The following is a 27,318-nucleotide window of genomic DNA, read 5'->3' on the forward strand; positions in this document are numbered from 1 at the left end:
TGCACCATTGTAGTTCTTCAGTAGTGTCCTCTAGAAGAGAATGTTCACACTTCTTACTACAGGCAAAACAAAAATACATCGAAAACGACCCAGTTCAGAAACTTCGAAATTTACAAGTAGGGACATATTCTGAGAAACTTGAAAATTAACACAGTAAGTTCAGGCTTCCTCCAGTAGGGGAGTTTCAACCGGCGCAAAGTTTGAATTAGCGACGTGGAGGTGTACCACCCGGTACAAGTACAATAGACGGAATATTCTTTTGGTGCAGATTTGTTGATGATGATTTTGCCATCATCGATAATAGACTAACTAATGACAACACTGTTTTGGACAGAATAAACACCATAGACCCACATACACAGTTTACAAAAGAATCTGAGAATAATTGCAAATTAAACTATCTCGGTTTGACTATCACTAGACAGGCAAATCATTTGACCTTCAAAATTTATCGCAAGCCCACTCACACAATGAACACAATAAGAACAGATTCCATTCATCTCAATTCCCATAAAAAAGGAGCATATTACAGTATGGTTTATAGAGCCTTTAATATACCACTGTCAAAAACTGACTTCAACGAAGAGATACATCTGATCCAAGAAATAGCAAGAAGGAATGGATATAAAAAAGAAATAGTTAATTCAATTATTCAGAAGTTCAAATATCGACCCAAAAGAAAACTATTAAAAATAGACAAACCTAAGAAACACTATGCAACCTTCACCTTCAACAACACACACATATAGCCATTAACCAACATTTTCAGAAAAAACAACCTCGAAATAGCCTTCAGGACTACACACAATAGCAGTAGCATCATACATAATACCAAGACCGTTAACAATAACAACATATACCTTCGTTCCGGAGTCTACCGAATCAGTTGCAATAATTGCCTAACAAGTTACATAGAACGTACCGGTAGAAATTTTATTGTCAGATACAATGAACACGTCAATGCTATAAAACATAATCATTTTTCGGCGATAGGTCAACACATGGTCGATTACAAACATAATTTTACCAATATAGATAATGATATGAAAATATTAAATACAAACCCCAAAGGACCCTTACTAAATATTACAGAAGAACTTTACATAACAATAGATCAATATACCAACCCCAATTTCAACATTAACGAAATAAATGAAAAAACTAGTATTTTATTTAACAAAATTATCCCTATTGTAAAAAATTACTATCTTACAACAGTCAACAAACAACGTCACACGCAAACCACAGCGCAAGTGACGGACATGCCTAACTCCGCCCCTACTCACATAACAGCTCTCCCTACCCACCCCTCCACCCACCTCACGGCGATGGACGCCAGCACCAGAAGTACACGCCAAGCAGCCAAGCTGTACGCTTCCCAAACATTCAACAGCAGTAAGTAACTTTTACGTACACATACACAAGTAGACACTCTCCAACACCTTTAAAATATCTAGTTAATTTAATTTACCTCTTACAGATAGTTATCAGGTGTCATAGACCGGAAGAGGTCCACCTACAACAACTGTTTTTACACACCAGTGTATCCTGCTTTTAACGGTTTCAAGATTAACAACTTCAGCAGCACACACTCATCTTCAAACCAGAACACTTTAACATATTAAAAAAGCAAGCTACACAGTGCTTGGACTCTATGTAAACATTATATAATGATCCAAAGTGCCCCATATGAACTTAGCATGTATACGCAATGAAACAAATGCCCCATATGAGCTCAACATATACCTTCATGAATGTTTATACTTTTCATTTGATTCATCAGTAGACGTTTGGATCTTGGAGTGTACTTTTACCTTGTGTGCAATTAATGTGTTTTACATGGTTTATATTTAATATGTCAATCAACACAGTTTTTAAGTTACCTATTTTACTATTATTATGAACGTACCGTTTCATTATGTATATGTCAATCTAACTTCCGATACATGTTTCTTCACCTGACAAGGTATAAAGTCTAACACAACATTATAAGAGCTTATACAGCTGTTTTTAAGCATATTACCTTTTTATACCTGACGAATTGATTTAAGAACTTGGTTTATCTGTATAACTTGAAAGGTGATAGTACAAATGTACATAGCAATAGTTATCTTTTTATTAGTCTTCAAACTAACTTAAATATACGAACAGGATAACCACTCGAAAACATGACTACTTAATGTCATGGAATACAAAATTTTATTTTAAATTTGGCAAGGTATTACTATTGAGAATGTGTAGTCTAATGTAAATGTATGACAGCTGAAGATGACTTTGTGAGGAGTAGAAACCAGTTCTGTTTTTTTAAAAATAAAAATTAAATTTTATTAAATAAGTATTGATCAGGTGGAACTCTTTCTTTCTATGATATATCTATATACATATGACGATGTCATGAACGGTTACATTACTACAACCCATATATACCCCCATAATCATGTGCAGAGATCTGTTACCTTTATTTACAATCCCATTTATGTAATTACCACAATGAAGATCTGTCCTTACATTAACACCTAGGTACTTTGCAGTGATCCCCATATGAACTTTCATCCCATCAATGCAGTAATTAAAACTGAGAGGACTTTTCCTATTTGTGAAACTCACAACCTTATTTTTAACCCTGTTTATCATCATACCATTGCCTGCTGTCCATCTCAAAGCATTATTGATGTCTTTTTACAGTTGCTCACAATCTTGTGACTTATTTATTACTCTATACATAATTACATCATCCGCAAAAAGCCTTATCTCTGATTTCAGTTTGTTATTCACATCCTTTATATATGTATAAGAAAACAAAAGTCCAATAATGCTGTCTTAAGGAATTCCCCTCTTAATGATTACAGGATCATATAAAGCTTCACTTACTCTAATTCTCTGAGTTCTAATTTCTAGAAATATAGCCACCCATTTAGTACCCTTTTGTCTAGGCCAGTTGCACTCATTTTTAGCAGTAGTCTCCCATGATCTACCCTATCAAATGCCGTAGATAGGTCAATTGCGATACAGTCCATTTGACCTCCTGAATCCAGGATATCTGCTATATCTTGCTGGAAACCTTGGAAACCTAATGACTCAAATATAAATCTAGGTTATGTTAGCTGGGCGGTCTCCAAAAACAGCAGGACGATGCACCCATTAAAAACGTCCTAGGGAGAACACTGTCTCCATTTTTATATTTTTTTGTATACTTAATGTATATAGCTGATGATGGCCCAAGTCGCTGAAACTAGTAGGTCCTACTATTGTAATATTAATATTGGGAGATAATATAACTATTGTGAGTGTACCGGGAGGTGCACCTCTACGCCGCACATTTAAATCTTGCGCCTAAAAGTACTCCTCTACTGGAGGAACCGTGAACTTGAAACTAGACCTACGTAAACCTTCTTCTCAGATGATGTCACTACAGAAATCTGATGAAATTTTGTTATTTTGAAGTTTCCTGAACTGACTGTATTTCTACTATTGTTTTGTTAACCATTCGTCAAGAAGTTTGGACATTCTTCCATAGATGTCACTGCTAAAAAACTATGATAATGTACCCTGGTGCGAAGTGAAAGAACCTTTGATTTGAAGAAGTTTTGTATTCATAAGTTTTTTTTTTGCTAATTGATGTTCATTTATTTTTGGGTTGGCAATATTGATCTTTTCTTTCCGCCAGTTTTGAATCCAACCAATCAAGAATTTCTGTAATTAATTTTCAACGTATCACAGCCTTCTTCTTCGATTTTGAGTGTAACTTTTAAATTCACCAATAAAATTGAGAGGGTGTGGCTGGTTTATTCGTGAAAGGTCTCGAACTTTCTCCGAGGGTTTCTAAACTGTGGATTTTCTTGTGTCTTGGCCAATTGATCGTCATCTGAACTAGTGTGTATGTGTCAAGCAGGAGGCAGGAGGCGCCTCTTTCATCAGGCAGCAGTACACCAACAAGGTAATGGCCACTTAACTTCTTTATTTCTTGCTAGCTCTGCAGTCTAACCCGAGGGAGAGGTCCGAAACTTTAACTATGTAACCTACTTTTCTGAAAATGTAACTTCTGCCGGCTTATGTAATAACTTCATAAAATCTTTCACTGTAAATCGGGGATAGAGAGTGATGTACCCTCTCGAGCTCCCCTTCATATTGGTTTGAGGTGACTACGTTTTGTAACTGGTTTTCTTCTTTTCCATAAAGTCTTAATTTATTCCTATACGAGTCAACTCCATAGTTTGGGAATAGCCCATGTTTTATCGGCCTAGTGCCCTTTAGGTTTTAAGAATTCATATCTAGGAGCGCAAGCATTCGCCTCCTTTCATTTTGTGTTCGGGCCATTTATTTAACTGTTATTTTCTTTCACATGAGGGCCCTATAGGTTGGGTACGAGATATCCCTGTTTCAATTTGTAAGTTGGGCCATGGAAGGCCAAAAGGTGTAAGATATTTTTGGTGTTGCCTGTTGTAGGCTTGGAAAACTGAGAACACCTTTGCTCTTTTTCAACTGTTGTAAAAGTGCCTCTGGGAGGCCTGATGTTGTAGCTTAAGGAGCTAGTGCTCCATGTATCAGGGGATTTCTGCCCTTTGAACAAATTTGTGCTCATTGTAAATTTGAGCTGGGAACTCAAAAATTGTAAAACTAGGGGCTTGTAGCCCAAGAGAGTTAAAGTTCTGAAGTCTTGGATTTTCCTTAGTGTTGTTTCTAAATTGCTATGCCATTGTGATCTCACTAAGCGAAAAGTTGTTAAATTTGTTGTTTTTCAAAAATATAACCTTCAGTTAAGTTTTTAAATTCTTTTCTTGACATTGTAGTTAAACCCATTCACCCCGGCACCTTCTTTCACCTCTGCGTTCCACGGGTAACCCCGGAACAGTGAGAATAGTCACATTAGCATTAGCCTTGTATTGAATATGTGGACCCATTCTACTCTGTAAGTATAGGCCTACTATTAGTGGAATGTATTTTTAAAAAAACATTTTTAGAGTGATTAGTGTTCATTTTGTTGTTAAGTAAACATTTTCTGTTGATGTATGATGAAAACAACATGGCTGCAACATAACCTGTTCTATTTTGGTCATGGAATGAAAACAATAATTTTTTGTATTTAATGATGAGGGTCTACTGCGTGATGCAATTGTTAACTCATTTACAACAATTTACTGCAGAAGTAGTAATAGTAATGTACATGTTTGCTTCTTTGATATTATTAAGACATAAATTCTCTAGTTGTGAAATTCTGTTCGTTCAGTTGAAAAATTTGCTTTTATGTGATCTTGTTTGATCAAGTTTGATTGCAGGCGCCTCGGTACGCAATACTGAAAGTGAAAACTGAATGACCCCGTCTGTCCTTTTTTAATATTAAGCTGATGCTTCATGTTTATACCAGACAGGACAGACTATGACCAGTTCAATGTGTCTCTTACAGCATCGTGGATGGGTTTAAAACAGGAACAAATAACATCTTAATAGATGCTGTTCAAAATCATTCATTAGGAGAGAGGAGGTATGCATGTCTCTTATAGGAATATTGTTCATATTTACAAACTTTTTGTTCTGGTACAGTGAACAATAAAGGAAATATCACGAGAGGGGCCTAAAACAGAACTCAACGTAGCTCTCTTATGGTTGGTAAGGAAAATTGCCTAGGACAAAATTTATTTAGAATGTTACTCACGAACTATTTTTCTCAAAACGTTCTTTTGTACAGTGAAAAATAACGGAATTGTTAGTGGTGGTTGTGAAAAACTTCAAATCTAAGAATCGATAACTAACTCCTGTGCAGATCCACCGCAGAACATTTTAAATATTCTGTACAACGTTTAACTCTTGCAGATGATTTAACGTTGAGCAGCGTTCTGTTATCATCAGATGGAAGATATCATGAGCAAACTACTGCAGCCGTCGTTAAGATACGTAAATACATAACATAATAGACATTGTTGTAATATTATTTGTGTTCTGTGTAGAATGTTCGTGTTACGTGTTGTGGACAGACAGAATGTTTATAATTCATATGAATACTGTTATGCAAGAGAAGCCTGGCTATCTAGATTCTACGTTGTTCACAGACAGTGTTGCACTAATTGTCTGTACAGTGTAATGTGACTATATCAAAACAAAAGACTAAATTTATGGCTTTTAAATCGGAAGAACCCGGTCCATTTTAAACATTGAATTATTGGAAAAAGTAAATGAATGTAGGCTACAGAGAGGAAGGTGATTTATGACATAAAAATTAAGAAATATACTAAACTTTTCTGTGGCGTTAATTGTGGAGAAAATGAGGATGGCTCCAGTCCAGTTGCTGTGTGAAACAACAACTCGAACTCGGCCTCAAGGTGACCTCCGAAACAGTAGACAGATAACGTCATTCTCTTTGATAGTGAAGGGACTAACAATGAGTGATGACTTGTATTCTCTGTTTCAGGTACGGAGGGCCTAGTCCTTGCACCAGCGTGGCTTGCTTTGAGGATGACATAGTGTCTGTAGGGGAGGATGGCAGGTTAAATCTGCTTAATGCGAGGAGGCCGACTCCAGTCCATAAAATCGGTGAGTGAAATAGGTCATAGAAAGTGGCTTGGTGCTTCAATAGTGGTGTTACTAGGAAATTATTCCAGTGTTTCTCACCTGTCCTGCACATTAGGTAACCTGCAGACTGATTTATATAAACTGAGAAATGCAATAATTTTTCACAAAAAATGTGCGCTTAGGCAATGTGAACTGCAACTTGAACAGATGTATGGTAAAACAAGAAGCAAGCCAGCAGCAAGCAAAATTCAGGAAACAATTGACACCTAACTGGCAAGTGTTCATAAATGAAACTCCCACAGTTTCTTCATCTTCCTACCTGCTATCAGACAGAAATGGGATTGATTTATATAAATCACCCTAAGTACCAGTGTTTTATGCATGTGTCGTGTTGCAAACAAGAGTGAGCTGGCAGTCTGAAGGTGATCTCGAAAGATAAAAACAGTGCAGTGATTTTGTGTGTGTGTGGCATTGTTGCCAAGGTCTTCCTGAGGCTTGCATGGAATCGGTGTTGGTGAAGACAACATGCACGTTGTTGATGATGGATGCCAACTTCGCTGTTTGTCAGTTAGGCTGAGGGACAGGTATAATGCCAAAGACATATCCTGAAGGTCCTTCTGGGTATGAGAGAAATTGCATTGCGATGGCTTTGCACCATTTGATTATTGCAGAAATGGCATCAATACGACCCACTTTGAGCGCAAAGGGGAGCCTTCCCTGGAGGAGTCAAAATTGGAACTTGTTTGAATGAGTGACATCATTACGGGTCCTCACAAAAATCAGCAGTTCACCAGAACCCGAATAGTGAAGGTGAAGTTGATTCTGGTGTAGGACTGTTAATTCTAATACATACTGGGGCCAGGAACCTAGATGCTTCAGAGATTTCACAGTTTCAAATGATCTCTCCTAGAAATAAATTGCTGTCCAACAAAGTAACAATAAGTAAAGCAAAATTCAGATATGGAACTAAATCATACTGCAAATAGCTGCAACCACCTTTCTACTTAGTGTGAACTTAGTAGAACCTTTTCTCAAAAAGAAATTTGGAACACCGAGTCCAATGGAAGATTCCAAATGTTTGTCAGTTAATAAAGTTTGGAACTAATTTTTAATGAAGTTCATATCTTGCAATAGCAAGTGGAAACAGATGAGGCTTTCAGACGAAGTGCAATGTCAGTTGGTTAGGTTCTGCAGCACTTTTCAGTCGCAGAATGGTTGGGATGCAGCAAGCCTCTTGCTAGGAAAACTAATATTTTAGCCGTTTTAGAATCTGTTCATAAGTGCGAGTTAAAGTGCAAAACAAACTTCTCTTACGTATAGATTGCAGTTGACGTATTGCTGATCTCTGTCGTACCTTGAGGAGAGATGCCGCTTCACTTCTGGATCATAACCAGCAACCAGGGTTGCGAAAGTAGCGTTGACACTTTCTGCAGATTCCCACCATGATTTTTCAGGACAGTGCTCAGGTGTTTGTGTCACAACTGGTGGCTGAGTACACACTGGATTTCACAGCCCCTGTGATTGTGATTTGATTCTGAAGCTGACGAATCTGCTTCTGAACTGCTCCAGACATTCTTCGGGTGGTATACTGCTCCCTTCGCACAGTCCTGAGAAAAGATGCTGCAAGAGGTGTACGTACTCAGCTTACGCATCACTGGCAGTGGGTTCTGCTCAAAACTAGTGACTAGGGACTGTAGAAGTTTCACAGAAGTATCTTGTTTTTATCGGTTGTAACAAAATAGAAGCCACTATTAAAGTACCAATCCTAATATTTTTTAATTTGCTGGAAATTTGAAAAGATGGTGGCTTATGGTATACTACCAGTAATACCATAATACAGGGTCTCTTTTATAAGCCCAGACTGTCCAGCAACGTTTTTACTCTCCCAGACCTAAGCAGCTGTACAGGAGGCACGCGCAAGGAGCGTGCACGTGTTCGACCTAGCAGATTCTCAGCTGTTAACACGGCGAGGCAGTTATCATTGCAACACCGTATTTTAGTATGTAAAAGTTATTTTAAGTACGAGTCGGCTCAGCGCGGACGTGATGTATTTATTCAAGAATTTCCTGGTGAAGTTGAGTATAGATTCACGTAATTGTAAATAAATTTCAAACCACTGGCTCAGTGCTCAATAAAAAAGATTCACGCACACAAACAGTGTTAACAGAGGAAAAGCTAGATGACTGTTGTGAATCTTGAACGGTCACCTAATAAGTCATAGATAAGTAAAATTAAAAATCCACCTTATCAATACTAACATTAAAGTGAATAACATTTACTTGGAACTTCAGCCAAATATGAGAACAGGCAATCGTAAATATACCTATCATTATATCAATGCACATATAAACACTCTTAATATGGGACTTACAATGCCCCTAAAAGTATCTGGAGAAAACTTCAAATAATCACATTTTCAAAATCTTAAGTCATGATTAGTACGACACTTAACACAACAGAATTCTTTTCACTCAAGTTAGAACTTTGAAAGTATTGAGTTCGACTTAGAACCGTAAGATTCTCAAATAAATACAAAGTCTTCTCATACATGAAATGTTGCACAAAGGTCGAACCACATATAGAGTTTCTCTTCACAGTCACAATTAGAATGACACTTCATTATTTTACTCAAGATGGGATCTATAATGTCCTGAGTTCCACTTAGAGTAGGAAGATTCTCAATTTAAATAAAAGGTCTTGTCGATCAGAAGTACGCTTAAAGCACGGTGGCTGTAGCGCAGAATACGAACTTTGGTCTGGGTTTATGAGAGAGACCCTGTATGCTAATACAGCTGACAAATGTGTAATTGCTGTCGATGTTTCAGATGAGGCTGACAGTTGTTCTCTGCGCTGTGTGTGCTTCCTCAAGCACAACCAGGTGTTGACGGGCAACTTTCGAGGCCAAATGAAGGTGTGGGACCTGAAGAGCCCGTCGGATAAGCCCTCTACCACATTCATGCTCTCTGGTGATCAGGTATAATATTTCTTGGCATATGCAATCAGTTATTGTAAGATAGGAACTTGGATAAGACTGCATCAGTGGCTTAAGAATATCATTGGAGCCTTTCGGAACAAACACAAACATAGGAAACCAGGCTTGTGAAACATGGTTTGTATTAAACATCAACAAAACGGTGTACATGGAAGTGTGGACCGCAGACAGATGGAACCATCCAAATTCAAAGCTGGGCAGTTCAAATGCTTGGGCTCCCTCACCAGTGGCGACAGTGACGCCCTTCCCCATGCCCGTGCTCGGCTTAATTTGAAGGTGTAATTCATATGCGGTTCCCAACACATGTAAATTACAGGCTTGCCCTTGTAGGTGCGACAGACTGATCACAATTCCAAAATCATGTGTCCTGGACTGCAAGTATCTGTTGCAGGTGTACATCAGAATCTTCACCGAGCTCGATAGCTGCAGTCGCTTAAGTGCGGCCAGTATCCAGTATTCGGGAGATAGTAGGTTCGAACCCCACTGTCGGCAGCCCTGAAAATAGTTTACCGTGGTTTCCCATTTTCACACCAGGCAAATGCTGGGGCTGTACCTTAATTAAGGCCACGGCCGCTTCCTTCCCACTCCTAGGCCTTTCCTGTCCCATGGTCGCCATAAGACCTATCTGTGTCGGTGCGACGTAAAGCAACTAGCAAAAAAAAAAAAAAAAAAAAAAAAAATCATCAGAATCTTGAGTTTTGCTGTTTTGGTCAGTGTCTGTATGTCGAGTGTGCCAACGAATTCTGCGTTTAAGGAGTTTTGGAAATTTATATGATGTTTTGGTCCCCCAGAATTCCAATGACCAGGTTTGCTTTTGCTCTTATTGTTTCGGACCTGAGATAATCGCTCGATTACTTGCGTTTCGATTGTGCTGAGTTGGTATTGATTTTAGCTGCTGAGCGTGAGCTGTGGGCAAGTGGGTCGCTCATTATCCATTCACTCATCCATATGTGCAGTCGGTGTTTAGCTGTTGTGGTCGTCGGTGACAGTTTAACTAATTGGCCTGTCGCTCCAGCCTGATATCGGATGAAAAATAGGCTGCTCCTAACATCGGCTACACACACCTGCTCCAGATCATCACTTTTTAGTCTCATCAGTCCCAAGTAATGCGCCACCTACGCTATACCAAAGTCCATCTTGTCCACCCTGAGCTTGGGCCCTCAATTCCCAGAATTATGAAGATCCCAAGACTTGTGGGTCCTGTGTGGTACAGAGGCGAACCCTGAATAAGTGCAGGGCACATTCTGTAGGGGTCAGGTTCCTCCCAGCAGCAGGAATTATTATAACATACATACATACATACATTATCATTATAGACCAGGGGTGGCCACTAACCTTGATTATGGGAGCCGCAAATTTAGGAGACAAAATTGGGAGCATGTTTAGAAAATGGTTCATAAAATGAAGATAGGTTTTTCATTTTATAACAATGAAGGAACTTTTTTTTTCTACACTACACACATTATAATTGTTCAGGTACACATCAAGGAATGAGATTTTACTTCTGAGAAATGTTTTTCAAGTGTTCATTTTTGCTGTTAGTTTTTTAAAATCTGGCTGATAATTGGTAAGCGCAGTTCGCACAAGTTCACTTAATTGTTCATCAGTTAGTTCAGATCGATATTTAGATTTAATGAATTTAAGCGTTGTGTAGAGTGATTCACACACATAAGTAGTCCCAAAGATTGAAATAAGTTTTTGACATACTCTTTTGTTAATGGGTATTTTTCTTCTGGAACATTCTTCCAGAATTCTATGGTAGAAACGCCACTTCATTTGAGTCCTTTTAGTACTTCGTCCTCTTGCAGTTATAGTAGCTCTAACTCTACAGCTGCTGTATCCTTTGTTATTGGTGATGAAACAGGACTGCCATCGCCCACAACATCAACAGAAAAGGATTTTCCAGGAATGAAAATGAAGGTTTAAGTGATCTCAAATCATTAAAACTGCCATTGATTTCTTCACCAAGGCCAGACATTTTACTCATGTAATCTTCAGTTTCCACCTGAACGTCACGAAGGCTTTCAGTAATTTTCTTCAAACATTTGAAGTGAGAAAATGTTTTAGTCTGAAGGTCGTTCCCAAAAAGCTTTAACTTGCTGTGACAGCTAAATACAGTCTAGGCCAAATCAGAAGTAAGTTTTTCTCTTCCTTGTAAAGATGTGTGTAGCGTTTTTAAATGCTGTACCACATCTGTAAAAAACAAAAGCCAAATCTAACAACCACTGGGGGTCATTAAGTTCAGGGAATGGTTTTAATTTTTTCTTACATAAGCTGGTATGGGCTAGAGTAATTTTGTTACTTTCATTGATCTGTCTCTGTCTTATCCTTGGCTTTGACAATATGAAAGTGACTAAGGTATGAGCGATGCTAGTAATGCTATTCCTTCTGCCGTCAGTCCCTACTATGAATGGGTGAAAATGTTGCTCATATGGTCGGTTGGTGCAAGCATTTGAGTGGGCTTGGCAGACTGATATGTAATAGCAACTGCTGGCTCGGTGAGGAAAGCAACGGGAAACTACCTCACTCCTCATTTCCCTAGTACGCCTCTTCAGTAATGCCTAGGCCACCTATGACAGCCGATGGCGGAGCTGTTGAGGATCCAGCCAGCCTTAGGGCTGAAGACTGAACATACATACAAGCTGTTTGATTGGATCAGGTAATTCAAAAAATCTGCCAAGAACATTGCCTACTGATAGCCATCTTACTAAGCAGTACCAATATACATCATCAGGAAGCTCATCATTGTTCATATCTTCTATAAAAATTTGAACTGTTGGCGTGTTTTGGCACATGAGCGAATACAGTTCACAATATTTAGAACTACCTGCATAATATGTGGGTACTGAAAACATTTTGCTGCTAAATGTTCTCTGTGAACAATACAATGTACAGGTAGAAAATCAGGAACTGATGTGTCAGCATTTAAAAGCCCAATAAGCCCTTGTTTCGTGCCAGCTATAGATGGTGCACCATTGGTATCAATGCTGACAATATTACCGATAGGCACTGAATTTTTCTATAAAACATCATCCAGGGCTTCTTTAATGTCACAACCATGAGTAGTATCCTTCAAACTAACCAGGTCTAAAAGTTCTTCCACCACCTAAAGTCCCTTGACCCATACCTCACAAATATGTCTCTCTCTATTGTGTGTCTAGCAGCGGGTATTTCGATGATCAGTTTCTGCAGTTTGTTATTTTTGGGTTCCAAAACAGAAATAACTTGTGCCATGTTCTTTTTAATAAACTCCATATCTGTGTAAGACCTTTTTTTGCTTTTGCAATATTAAAAGCTAAGATGAAGCCAGATTCTGTTGTCAAATCTGCTTCCTTGGTAAAAGTTGACATAACCCTACTCTGACCATGAAGTTTTTCCTTTAGTGATTTCAGTTTGGTTTTCCTTGACTGAGATCCAACAGGAAAATCTTTGTTGAAACTGCTGTGGTTATTATTATTATTATTATTATTATTATTATTATTATTATTATTTATTTTCCTTAAATTGTACATGTACAATTTAGGGGTGGTAGATGGAGAAAGGGCAAGCCCCACATACATGGAAGTGCCTCCATCTCCACATGTGTACATAAACTCTAGTGAATATTTACATACAAACTTATGTAGACAATGTTAAATTTACATATTTACACTACAAACACTGTACCCTTAGAATAATAATTATCTTGATTTATCCTGAAAATATTAGAGTAAGAACACCCAGCCATTTATACTCTCACTCAGACCCCTGTATACACACTCATTCACAACCACTCACACCCACGCACGCATACACATTCGACCACATACACCTGTACTTGCACCCATCCTTCTTGCAATTCTTATTTATACAAGTTATATACATCACATGTAGGTTTATATTTACATATACATTTTCTTTACTTCGCGGAGGAAGTGAGGAAGAGGAAGTAGCTTTACCTCAGATGGTATAAGGTTCCACGTACGAGCAGCCCTTGAGTAAAACCCATTTAAATATGAGGTTGTTCTAGCGAAGGGAGGGACAAGAGTAACTCCTTGGCCTCTTTTAACAGAGCGGTAATTGAGCTGCAGGCGGTGGAAAGGGGAGAGGTGTGTGTGATCTGTCAGGGATTTCCTAAGGAAGGCTACATCTATTTGTGTACATAGCGAGTTCACTGGTGGCAATGACCTGGCTGTGTTTAAGGGGATGTGTTTGTTAATTAAACGTTCTGCTCGTCGTCACTGTGACAAAGTTATTTGACACAAAAGACACATTGGCTTACAGTTTCTTTCTACAAAAGCGAATTCTTCTCGCAGTCGGTATTAAAAGCTTGATTCTCCTCTTCATTTTTACGCTTCTTAGACGGCGTCGCAACAGTCCAGACACCAGGCCACAGCTGTACAGAAACAGCACTCAACAACTGCACACAGAAAAGTATCGGCACTCGCTACTGGCTTATACGTGAATGCGACTGGCTTCACCTCACGACACTGACCCACTGACAGACTCTCCCTCTCACAGCACTATCTAACGGAAGACCCCGGAACTATATTCACCTCCCATCTCTCACCACTGTCCTACAACGTTAATAACGTCAAGCCGCACATCGCTGCTACTGACTGCCACTGGCCGCAAGCTGTTGTTAGATTCCATTAATAAATGCGTTTAATTTTACTCTAAGGTTGGTGTCAAGAGCCGCATGCAGCTCGCGAGCCTCATTATGGCCAGCCCTGTTATAGACTGTTATGCCTTTCAGCGTTCAGTCTGCAGGCCTCTGGGAATTTACTAAACGTCGCCACAATCCTCGATTTGCAACTAGTATTGTAGCCTCATTTAGTTCTATACCTCTTATCTTTAAATCGTTAGAAACCGAGTCTAACCATCGTCGTCTTGGTCTCCCTCTACTTCTCCTATCCTCCATGGCACAGTCCATTATTCTCCTAGGTAACCTATCCTCCTCCATTCGCCTCACATGACCCCACCACCGAAGATGGTTTATGCGTACAGCTTCATCCATCGAATTCATTCCTAAATTAGCCTTTATCTCCTCATTTCAAGTACCCTCTTGCCATTGTTCCCACCTGTTTGTAGCAGCAATCATTCTTGCTACTTTCATGTCTGTTACTTCTAACTTATGAATAAGATATCCTGCGTCCACACAGCTTTCGCTCCCGTAAAGCCTAGTTGGTCTGAAAACAGACCGATGTATAGATAGTTTCATCTGGGAGCTGACTTCCTTCTTACAGAATACTGCTGATTGCAACTGCAAACTTACTGCGTTAGCTTTACTACACCTTGATTCAACCTCACTTACTATATTACCATCCTGCCTCCGTGGTAGAGTGTCGGCACCCGGATCCCAAGATAGCGGGTTCAAACACGGCAGAGGTAGTCGGATTTTTGAAGGGCGGAAAAAAGTCCATTCGACACTCCATGTCATACGATGTCGGCATGTATAAGATTCTGGTGATACATTTGGTATTTACCCGACAAAATTAATTAAATTTCAGCCATAGACGCCCAAGAGAGATCCGGTTTACTCTGTCTGCCATCTAACGGACCTAGAGTAAAACGGAACGTCGAAATTGATGAGCAGACAGCCAGATGGCGTCAAATAGAAATGTCTGCACACGGTAGTTGAGGCCATACGATTATTATTATTATTATTATTATTATTATTATTACTACTACTATCCTAGGAGAAATATTATTGTTGTTATTACTATCCTAGGAGAACACACAACCTAAATACTTGAAATTATCGACCTGTTCTAGCTTTGTATCACCAATCTGACATTCAATTCTGTTGAATTTCTTACCTACTGACATCAATTTAGTCTTCGAGAGGCTAATTTTCATACCATACTCATTTCACAAATTTTCAAGTTCCAAGATATTAGACTGCAGGCTTTCGGCACAGTCTGCCATTAAAACCAAGTCGTCAGCATAGGCCAAACTGCTTACTACATTTCCACCTAACTGAATCCCTCCCTGCCATTTTATACCTTTTAGCAGATGATCCATGTAAACTACGAACAGCAAAGGTGAAAGATTACAGCTTTGTCTAACCCCTGTAAGTACCCTGAACCAAGAACTCATTCTACCATCAATTCTCACTGAAGCCCAATTGTCAACATAAATGCCTTTAATTGATTTTAATAATCTACCTTTAATTCCATAGTCCCCCAGTATGGCAAACATTTTTTCCCTTGGTACCCTGTCATATGCTTTCTCTAGATCTACAAAACGTAAACACAACTGCCTATTCCTCTCGTAGCATTTTTCAGTTACATGGCGCATACTGAAAATCTGATCCTGACAGCCCCTCTGTGGTCTGAAACCACACTGGTTTTCATTCAACTTCCTCTCAACGACTGATTGCACCCTCCCTTCCAAGATGCCAGTGAATACTTTGCCTGGTATACTAATCAGTGAGATACCTCGATAGTTGTTGCAATCATTCCTGTTCCCTTGCTTATAGATAGGTGCAATTACTGCTTTTGTCCAATCTGAAGGTACCTTACCAACACTCCACGCTAATTTTACTACTCTATGAAGCCATTTCATCCCTGCCTCCCCACTATACTTCACCATTCCAGGTCTAATTTCATCTATTCCTGCTGCCTTATGACAATGGAGTTTATTTATCATCCTTTCCACTTCCTCAAGCATAATTTCACCAACATCATTTTCCTCCTCCCTATGAGCTTGGCTGTTTGCAACACCACCATGATGATTTCCTTTTACATTGAGAAGATGTTCAAAATATTCCCTCCACCTCTCCAGTGATTCCCTGGGATCTATTATGAGTTCACCTGTTTATTTCCTTTTTCCCTCCCTTCCTAAGATTCTTTATTACTGTCCAGAAAGGTTTCCCTGCTGCTTGACTAGCCTTTCCAGGTTGTTACCAAAATCTTCCCATGACTTCTTTTTGGATTCAACAACTATTTGTTTCGCTCTGTTTCTTTCATCTACGTACAAATCCCTGTCTGCCTCGGCCCTTGTTTGGAGCCATTTCTGATAAGCCTTCTCTTTGCGATACAGGCTGCTCTCAATTCATCATTCCACCAAGATGTTTGCTTTTTCCCATCTTTACACACAGTTGTTCCTAGGCATTCCCTTGCTGTTTCTACTACAGCATCCTTGTATGCCACCCATTCACTTTCTATATCCTGAGTCTGCTTACTGTCCACTGTTCGAAAGTTCTCACTAATCATATCCATGTACTTCTGTCTAATTTCCTCGTCCTGGAGATTTTCTACCCTTATTCGTTAGCAGACAGGTTTCACTTTCTCTACCCTAGGCCTAGAGACACTTAGTTCTCTACAGATCAGATAGGGGTCTGTATCATCGAAAAATCCGCAAAAAACTCGTACATTCCTAACATACATACATACATACATACATTATCATTATAGACTGTTATGCCTTTCAGCGTTAGTCAGCAAGCCTCTGAGAATTTACTAAACGTCGCCACAATCCTCGATTTGCAACTAGTGTTGTGGCCTCATTTAGTTCTATACCTCTTATCTTTAAATCGTTAGAAACCGAGTCTAACCATCGTCGTCTTGGTCTCCTTCTACTTCTCTTACCTTCCATAACAGAGTCCATTATTCTCCATTCGCCTCACATGACCCCACCACCGAAGCCGGTTTATGCGTACAGGTTCATCCATCGAGTTCATTCCTAAATTAGCCTTTATCTTCTCATTCCGAGTTCCCTCCTGCCATTCTTCCCACCTGTTTGTACCAGCAATCATTCTTGCTACTTTCATGTCTGTTACTTCTAACTTATGAATAAGATATCCTGAGTCCACCCAGCTTTCGCTCCCGTAAAGCAAAGTTGGTCTGAAAACAGACCATGTAAAGATAGTTTCGTCTGGGAGCTGACTTCCTTCTTACAGAATACTGCTGATCGCAACTGCGAGCTCACTGCATTAGCTTTACTACACCTTCATTCAATCTCACTTACTATATTACCATCCTGGGAAAACACACAACCTAAATACTTGAAATTATCGACCTGTTCTAGCTTTGTATCACCAATCTGACATTCGATTCTGTTGAATTTCTTACCTACTGACATCAGTTTAGTCTTCGAGAGGCTAATTTTCATACCATACTCATTGCAGCTATTTTCAAGTTCCAAGATATTAGACTGCAGGCTTTCGGCACAGTCTGCCATTAAGACCAAGTCGTCAGCATAGGCCAAACTGCTTACTACATTTCCACCTAACTGAATCCCTCCCTGCCATTTTATACCTTTCAACAGATGATCCATGTAAACTATGAACAGCAAAGGTGAAAGATTACAGCCTTGTCTAACTCCTGTAAGTACCCTGAACCAAGAACTCATTCTACCATCAATTCTCACTGAAGCCCAATTGTCAACATAAATACCTTTGATTGATTTTAATAATCTACCTTTAATTCCATAGTCCCCCGGTATGGCGAACATCTTTTCCCTCGGTACCCTGTCATATGCTTTCTCTAGATCTACGAAACATAAACACAACTGCTTATTCCTCTCGTAGCATTTTTTAATTACATGGCGCATACTGAAAATCTGATCCTGACAGCCCCTCTGTGGTCTGAAACCACACTGGTTTTCATCCAACTTCCTCTCACCGACTGATCGCACCCTCCCTTCCAAGATGCCAGTGAATACTTTGCCTGGTATACTAATCAATGAGATACCTCGATAGTTGTTGCAATCCTTCCTGTTCCCTTGCTTATAGATAGGTGCAATTACTGCTTTTGTCCAATCTGAAGGTACCGTACCTACACTTCATGCTAATTTTACTACTCTATGAAGCCATTTCATCCCTGCCTTCCCACTATACTTCACCATTTCAGGTCTAATTTCATCTATTCCTGCTGCCTTATGACAATGGAGTTTATTTACTATCCTTTCCACTTCCTCAAGCATAATTTCACCAACATCATTTTCCTCCTCATGAGCTTGGCTGTTTGCAACACCACCATGATGATTTCCTTTTACATTGAGAAGATGTTCAAAATATTCCCTCCACCTCTCCAGTGATTCCCTGGGATCTATTATGAGTTCACCTGAATAACTCAAAACACTGTTCATTTCCTTTTTCCCTCCCTTCCTAAGATTCTTTATTACTGTCCAGAAAGGTTTCCCTGCTGCTTGACCTAGCCTTTCCAAGTTATTACCAAAATCTACCCACGACTTCTTTTTGGATTCAACAACTATTTGTTTCGCTCTGTTTCTTTCATCTACGTACCAATCCCTGTCTGCCTCGGCCCTTGTTTGGAGCCATTTCTGATAAACCTTCTTTTTACGTTTACAAGCTCACTTCATCATTCCACCAAGATGTTCGCCTTTTCCCATCTTTACACACAGTTGTTCCTAGGCATTCCCTTGCTGTTTCTACTACAGCATCCCTGTATGCCACCCATTCACTTTCTATATCCTGAACCTGCTTACTGTCTACTGTTCAAAACTTCTCACTAATCATATCCATGTACTTCTGGCTAATTTCCTCGTTCTGGAGATTTTCTACCCTTATTCGTTTGCAGACAGGTTTCACTTTCTCTACCCTAGGCCTAGAGATACTTAGTTCACTACAGATCAGATAGTGGTCTGTATCATCGAAAAATCCCCGAAAAACTCGTACATTCCTAAAAGATTTCCTGAATTCAAAGTCTGTTCAGATATAGTCTATTATGGATCTGGTACCCCTAGCCTCCTATGTGTAGCAGTGAATAGCCTTATGCTTGAAGAATGTATTCGTAACAGCTAAACCCATACTAGCACAGAAGTCCAGCAAATGCTTCCCATTCCCATTAGCTTCCATATCTTCCCCACATTTACCAATCACCCTTTCGTATCCTTCAGTTCTATTCCCAACTCTCGCATTGAAATCGCCCATTAGCACTATTCTATCCCTGCTGTTGACCCTGACCACGATGTCACTCAATGATTCATAAAACTTGTCAACTTCATCCTCATCTGCACCCTCACATGGTGAATACACGGACACAATTCTTGTCCTAATTCATCCCACTGACAAATCTACCCACATCATTCGCTCATTTACGTCCCTAACAGAAACTATGTTGCGTGCAATGGTATTCCTGATAAAGAGCCCTACCCCAGACTCTGCCCTTCCCTTTCTAACACCCGTCAAGTACACTTTATAATCTCCTATCTCTTCATCATTATCTCCCCTTACCCGAATATCACTTACTCCTAGCACATCCAGATGCATCCTCGTTGCTGACTGAGCCAGTTCTACCTTCTTTCTTCCATAAGCCCCATTAATATTGATAGCTCGCCATCGAATTCCATTTTGTTCGCCTAATTGTGTCCAAGAAGTCCCTCGCCTGTGAAATGGGAGTGGGACTCTGTTACTCCCATAGGTCCGTGGCCTGCTTAAAGTGTTCTGAGCTCTGTAAATTCATGAAGCAGGATGCTACCCTACTTGCACCTAGTCCAAGTGAGGATCTCCTGTCTAAGGGGTTATGGACCACCAGTGAATTGTATAGTCCTAGCCACCTGAACACACGGAGGTCCATGACTCAGAATATGTCCGAGATACCCACTCCCATTCCATAGCAACTTGTATCCCAACTCTCAGGACCACTTACTAGGCCACTCAACCGTTGCCAATGGTTCACGAACTAGGACGTGACTACAGTAACCCACAAACATGAACCATGGAATTCTTATAAAGTATAAATAAAAACGCCCACATTTTGGAAAAACTTACAAAGCTTTCCAAGGCTATTCCATTTTATTCATTATTATGTTGATATTCTTGTAATGAAACAAACTGTTCAAAGTAGTTTTGAAAATCTTCTTTCAAATTAAGAATTATTGTAGTCATAATACTCTTTGATTTCTTCTCATAAAGTGTTATTGCCTGCACAGGACCGTGAACTTTGTAATTTTGTCTTTACCTAAGCTAGTCTGCACCTCACTTGATTGCTTTGTCAGAATTGTGTTCGGTGTTCTTTACTTTAATAAGTATCATCAAGAAGAGGACGATCCTCTTGTGGGTTCACAGTCACTGCATTACAAGTATGTGATGTCGTTAGGAATAACATGTGAGTCGTGCTTTCTTCAAAATATCCTCACCAATTGCACCCTGCTACATGACATTTACAAAGGAAGTGGGGGAAGACTGCTGCACATGTAAACCAATATCGGGTCTGATCTCCTATTTTCTTCCATACATTGTTTTCAGCTTCTTGATACAAAGCAGGCCAGTGTTCTAGTGGAAATGTGACTTACCATGTGTTTCAGATTGGTGCGATGTGCGTGACACATCACCCTACGCAGCGCCACATGCTGTTGGTCGGAGGAGAGAACGGATCGTTGACAGTTTGGGATCTACGGCATAATAACTATCCCGTCACCTTGCTTAGCGCTCACTCGGGATCAGGTGAGTTTCTGTCACTGTTGAACATCAAAACCTACTTTCTTCGGTGGTATTGTGGACATTCTTTGGTTACATGCTAGACAGTCATAGGCCACCACTTATAAAGCCAAAACTTACTGTGTGGTTGTAGGGATCAGAGGTTATTCCTAGCTTGTCCAGATTTGAAGCAGCCTATCCTTCATGCCAAACCTGATCTACATTGAAATGAGATTTTACGAGCTTGCTTCTCTGGATTCCAACAGTTGCAGTCGTGGTGGTATCAGCAATTTGGTCTGCAGAGCTGCTTTTCTTCGAACATGGGGAGGACTGGCAGCTATTTTAGTGGTGCAGATTTGATAGTCCTCATTGTTTTGTTGCAAAGTGTCCACTAATCAGGACTGCAGTTTTCCATAACTGGGTAAACTATGGGAGCGGCTCAGCCTGTACCTCTGAGTTTGTGAAGGTTGTTCTCCCATGCTGCTTTTTACAAAGACGTTTTTTAGAAGTCGAAGATGGGGTCCATTTCCACATCCAGATATTTTGAGTGAGTGTTGTATTTTAGTTGGTAACCTCCAAATTCTATTTCAGGTATGTTGGTCACCTGTTGTCCAAGTGGAAGCAGCTAACCTCAAATTTGTTGAAATTGGATTTTAGTCACCATGTGTTGAAATATTTGTCCATGTTCTGGAGTTGTAGCTTGTGTTGTTTTGAAATCACTAAACTAGGCAATCACAGCTGTATGATCATTTTCTTGAAGTGGAGAGTGGAACAAGAACTGATTCCTTACTTTGTTAGGAAGGAAGTACAATAGGATATCATTCTTTGTTTAATAGTGTGTGTTCAACAGACTGAAGAGCATTCTGGAAAGTCAGGGAAATCTTCCCCAATGATAGATTTGAGGGGATATTGTCTGCTGTAACCCAGGCTATTGTAGCATTTCTTTTTCAGGCATTTTTCCACAAGAAGTTTGCAACAATTCTACAATTTTTGTTGTGCCATTTTGTCATTTCTTTCAACCATTTTTATGTTATTTTTTATTTCAGTTCTAGGATGCTTTCTTGAAACTCATGACAATGGGTAACAAACACTGTACTTTTAATAAACTTTGCTTAGAGAGTAAAATGTTTCATGAACTGAGTGCTTGTTTGGACATATTAGTAAATGATCCAACTTCAGCATATTGTGAAGTGTGTTTTAAATCATTCATACTTAGTAATATGGGTAAACAAGCAGTCACTTCTCATGCTAAAGGACCTACTCATACAAAATACATGAAAGCTAAGTCTTCCCAGCCAACAATTTCTTTCTTTGCAAAGAATACATCTACTCCATCTCCACTTGAAGATACTGTAACTCTTTGATGAATACTAATAAATAAAAGCATGAATAAAATATGTAAATAAAAAAATATTGCTCAAAAACTTCATAAAATACTTGAAATAAATTAATAAAATATTTAATCGAAATGTCCGTAGTATGGGCGCCAGAGTTCACCAGAATGGATCCCTCGAATTTTGATAGAACATGATAAACTTTATATCGCAGGGCGTGTACATAATGCTGCGTACTGGTACATCTGCTGCAGGCCTTACCTAACCTCCTGAAAAGACTAAATAGGTAGGAACTGCACCTAGGTTCATCAATAACTCCACTGATTCTAAAATAGCTAACTATATTTTTAACAAAATCCGTGCATGAGCACCTCATCAACACACAAAATTATACATATAATACACACACAAAAGATTGCTGGAAGACTCCATATTTACAACAATAACAATGAAAACAGTGGGAAAACAAAAGTGAGAACTAAACCACTATTTGTAGATAGTCCGATGAACAATGTACATACATGTAGATAAATACCCTTCACTGTCTCTGTATCAATACTGCTTGCCAATTCTCATAATCAGCACTTCTAACATCACACAGATACTGTACCTCGTAATACTGTGTTCACAGACTTTAACACTTGTTGTAAAGATATATACATGTAACACGCTTGTCGACCCTGAACATAAATTATGGAAAGTCTGAGATAGCTTTCACCAACATATAATGCCAGGCCACCACAAGTGCTACAATACTTAATGTGTACGCCCTCCGCAATTTGTTGATCAGCCACTTTCCATGAACATAACAAGACTACGTTCCATGAACGTTTGAAGTCCAGTCCATTGCAGCCGTGTCACTCCAGTATCGTGTATCAGCACCACTTCCTTCCCGTACAGTGTGTCAGTTGTGGTTCTCTTATACAGTGTCACTGGTTGTAGTTGTTCCTTTACAATGTCACTGGTTGCCGCCGTATGATCAACCTTTATAGACATCAACATCCCCCTCCTCTCAGATGATACGTCTGGATTGGTGCTTGCCAGCCAATCATGAGTGAACCTCTTGTCAAGACCATGCCCTGAACTTCTCCTTGCTCCCAAGAGATAAACAAACTCTGGGGTTTATTACATGAGTCATCGAACTTCCCTAATACAACAACAAGCTCATCTCATTAGGCTGGGATATATACATGACTCATAGAACTTCCCGACACAAGTACATCACAACAAACACTGGGGTAGCCACATGACTCATCCAAATTGCGAGAGTTATTAAAGCAATGTTTTCCCACTCGTGCAAAACAAATTACTCATACTACCTATAGGATACCTTCCAGCTTACAAAGATTAATGACAAAATATACAAATGAACTACTAATAATAATAATAAATCAAATACTGACAATAATATCTCTCACTTCTACATACAGTGCAAGGGTGTGATATATGTACTATCACAATACGGAGCCAAGAGTTAGCTCTACATCCACAATTACAAAGGAATTAGCAGTGTAAGGAACAAGTCAAACGAGTTTAAAGACCTTCAGTGTGAATAAAGATGATATCACATGTCTCTCAACTCTTGTGATGAAACCTCTGCAGCATTCAAAACAATCTTCCTAGACAGTAAAATGTTATAAATAATGGATTAGCCCATATCTTAAAGAATGTATGCAAAATGACTTAAACACCGCTCTGGCTACACTGTTTGTTTTGATGAATCATTAAAACAATTTTGTCCAAAGAGGACAGATGGACTTGTGTGTAAGGTTTAGGAATATATATCTTCAAAAAGTTGCAACAAGGTATTGGAATAGTTTACTTTTAGGCAGGGCAACTGCGTATCACTTATTAGATGGGTTTATACATGTACTCACCTTACCTTTAGCAAATATTTTGCAAGTCTCAGTGGATGGGCCAAATGTTAATCTCTTTTTTTATTAAAAAAACTAGAAAATCATCTGCAGGTACTAAACCCCGAGGCCAAATCTCTTCATCATGGCATATCCACTTTGCATACAGTGAATGGAGCCATGAAAACTGGGATCTCCAAAATTGACTGGGACTTTTTTCATTTTTTCAGGTCTCTGTACAGTCTTTTTAAAGATAGCCCTGCTCGACGTGCTAAATATACAGACATAGCAACAAGCACCGCATTTCCTTACAAGTTCACTACAATAAGATGGTTGGAAAATGGATGCTGTGTTGATCAAGCTCTTAAAATACATGATCACATTGACAAATTTGTGAAAGAATACACTGAAAAAAAATGAAAACCTTCAATACCTTAGAGTAGCTGTGAAGAATCCACTACTTGCAGCAAAATTAAGTGCTTTTAGAAGTATTTTGTCAGATGTTGAACCTTTCCTCATAAGACTTCAAAGTCAGAAACCTATGGTGCCTTTGACTGATTTGTCTTCAAATTTGAAAACCGTTTTGAATATAGACCTAGAATAATTGGAGTTCAGTATATTTGCCTACATTAGAAACACAGGTTAATTGCTTTTGATGTCAAGATCGCTTTAAATCCACATGAAATACCGTATTTCACGGCATAATCTTCGCACTTTTTATACCAAAATTTTCGAAAAAAATTGTAGGGTGCGACCATTATACGATGAATATTTAATACCAGTATTTGTATTACTCAAAAAATGTATTTATAACTAAATTGTATTTGATACAAATTTAAGATGCACGTAATACTACATCAAAATAATTAAAATAGTCTAAAACAAAATTCATAATTTTTCGCAACAATTCAGCGAACGTTTTTCCAACCTGAAAATAAAAATGAACGTATTAAGTTAATTTGTCATTAATTTGAGTATTAAAGTTAAAATATTACACTTGCAAAAAATTATCGCTTTGTTGTGAAATGCGGACTTACCGGTATGCAATTTATTCCAAATCTTCGGTGTCGCTATCGCAGGTTTCGCTATCTGATGCGCCATCCTCGCCTCTGTTAATACCAGTATCAGATTCTTCGTCTCCCTGCCACACTGCGTCACCTTCGGAACCGTCTAGTGCATTCGAAATCCCAGTCCTTTTGAAGCTCTTGGAGACTAGTTCAGGTGGTATAAGATCCCAACTCTTCTTCACCCACGAGCATAACAAGTCCAAGGGTGGATGCCTGATATTTCCGGCGGGCGTCAATTGCTGATCGCCGCTCATCATCCACTCGTTGTAAAATCGACGTAAGTGGTCTTTAAAGGGTTTATTAACACATACGTCTAGTGGCTGCAAAGCAGATGTTAGGCCACCAGGAATCTGTCGTGTCTTATTTGTAGTGAGAATTTGCTTCACTTCGTTCATGAGGTGACCTCGGAAACTATCTAAAACAAGCAGAGCTGGTTGATTTAGTAGTGCACCAGGTCTTCTATTCCACACAGTTTTAACCCAGTCCAGCATGAGTTCTATGTCCATCCAACCCTTTGGTTGCACTCGTACATGAATTCCACGGGGAAACTGTATATTCTTAGGCATCGTTTTCCTCTTGAAAATGATGTAAGGCGGCAACTTTCTTCCGTCAGCTGTAATGGTTAGCATTGCCGTGCATCGCAACTTCTCACTACCACTGGTTTTCATTAATACACTCCGTGATCCTTTTAGCGCAATAGTGCTGTTGCGAGGCATATCAAAAAAGATTGGAGTCTGATCGGCATTACCGATTTGAGAAAGCAAGTACGAAGTTTCCTTGCGCAAACGTATGACAAATCGGTGAAAATTTACAATCTTGTCCGTGTAATCAGCAGGCAACTTTTGGCTTAGTGTTGTTCTCCTTCGCACTGACAGATTGTGTCGTCGCATGAACCCCTTAATCCACCCACGAGCCGCCTTAAACTGAGTTACTGGTATGTTGTGTTTGCGCGCTCCCTCCTGTCCCTTAATTTGTAACATTTCATATGATACACTGCAGCCATTGTTACGTATTTCACTGACGTACCTAAACACTTCTTCGTCAATTATAGGAAACTTCCCTGTTTTAGGACCTCTAAACGCGCGTCTAGAAGGGTTTGTGCTTTTTAGCTTGTTTTTTACTTTCCGCCAGTCACGCACCAACTTTTCACTCACAGAAAATTTTCTTTCTGCAGCTCTGTTCCCGTGCTGTTCAGCGAAGGCAATTACGCTTAGCTTGAAGCCCGCAGAATAGTTTCTATATTTACCCATAATCGCTTATAAATGCTTCACACGTTAATGTTTTGCGATATAAATGACTTTCCGTAATTGTTCACTATTAAAACAAATTATTTCTGCAAACACCCAAAACACAAATTAAAAACTTAAATTCTCACGCACACATGTCTACAGTAATCATGTAAATCTGAAACAAATAAATGCATCTGTGATCTGTCCATTCCAGAGCAGCCAATACTGTTAGGCAGCAAGGAAGCATGCAACAATTTATCAGTTTAGCTCGTTGGTTGCGACACACTACTGCGCTTGCGCAAAGCTCGCAAACCGGAGCTCTAGCTAGCGCGGTGTAGATCTACTGTATAGTTGACTGTATTCCGAGACGTCAGTAACAAACATTCATTTTTTTCAATTTCTTTTAAACATACGGTAATTAGGTTAATATTTCTTCCCAGTTATTGATGATTTTACATTACATTACTGACGAGTTTATAAAATAAAACTTTAATAGCATTGGATAATAATTATCTTGACTGCTTGGATAAAAGTTTTCATCCCATGCCCGGACACTTATGACATAGTAGTAAGATAAGAGTGTAGCGATGACAACTGAGACATCGTAAATAATTCGGCTGAATAATTCCGTGGAAATCTGCGTTATCGTCTTGGATTTCACTTCGTGCGCAATAACACAGGAGCCGGCCCCATGGTGTAGGGGTAGCATGCTTGCCTCTTACACGGAGGCCTCGGGTTCAATTCACGGCCGGGTCAGGGAATTTTACCTGTATCTGAGGGCTGGTTCGAGGTCCATTCAACCTACCTAGCCGGTATTTCCTGGCGACGTTGCCGATAAGCGATAACTTACAGCCTTACGTATTTCAAATGGGAACCCATAATATGTAGGTGGTGAATAAATAGTACACTGTCTCGCGACCACGTTTCAAACTGCCGATAGCCTACCGGAAGCATAATATGTAGGTGGTGAA

General features: G+C 39.4%; 1 protein-coding gene across 1 annotated transcript in view; it reads left to right on the top strand.

Annotated features, from left to right (window-relative positions):
• Positions 1-27,318, top strand: part of Nup43 (Nucleoporin 43kD) — a 115,059-nt gene that overhangs the window by 56,614 nt on the left and 31,127 nt on the right. Inside the window, exons 4-6 of the mRNA XM_067156285.2 lie at positions 6,407-6,528; positions 9,333-9,481; positions 20,753-20,891. Coding sequence (XP_067012386.1) covers positions 6,407-6,528; positions 9,333-9,481; positions 20,753-20,891 — 410 coding nt within the window. The remainder of the gene's footprint in view (positions 1-6,406; positions 6,529-9,332; positions 9,482-20,752; positions 20,892-27,318) is intronic.

Source organism: Anabrus simplex, chromosome 12 (genome assembly GCF_040414725.1).
Source record: "Anabrus simplex isolate iqAnaSimp1 chromosome 12, ASM4041472v1, whole genome shotgun sequence".
NCBI lineage: Eukaryota > Metazoa > Arthropoda > Insecta > Orthoptera > Tettigoniidae > Anabrus > Anabrus simplex.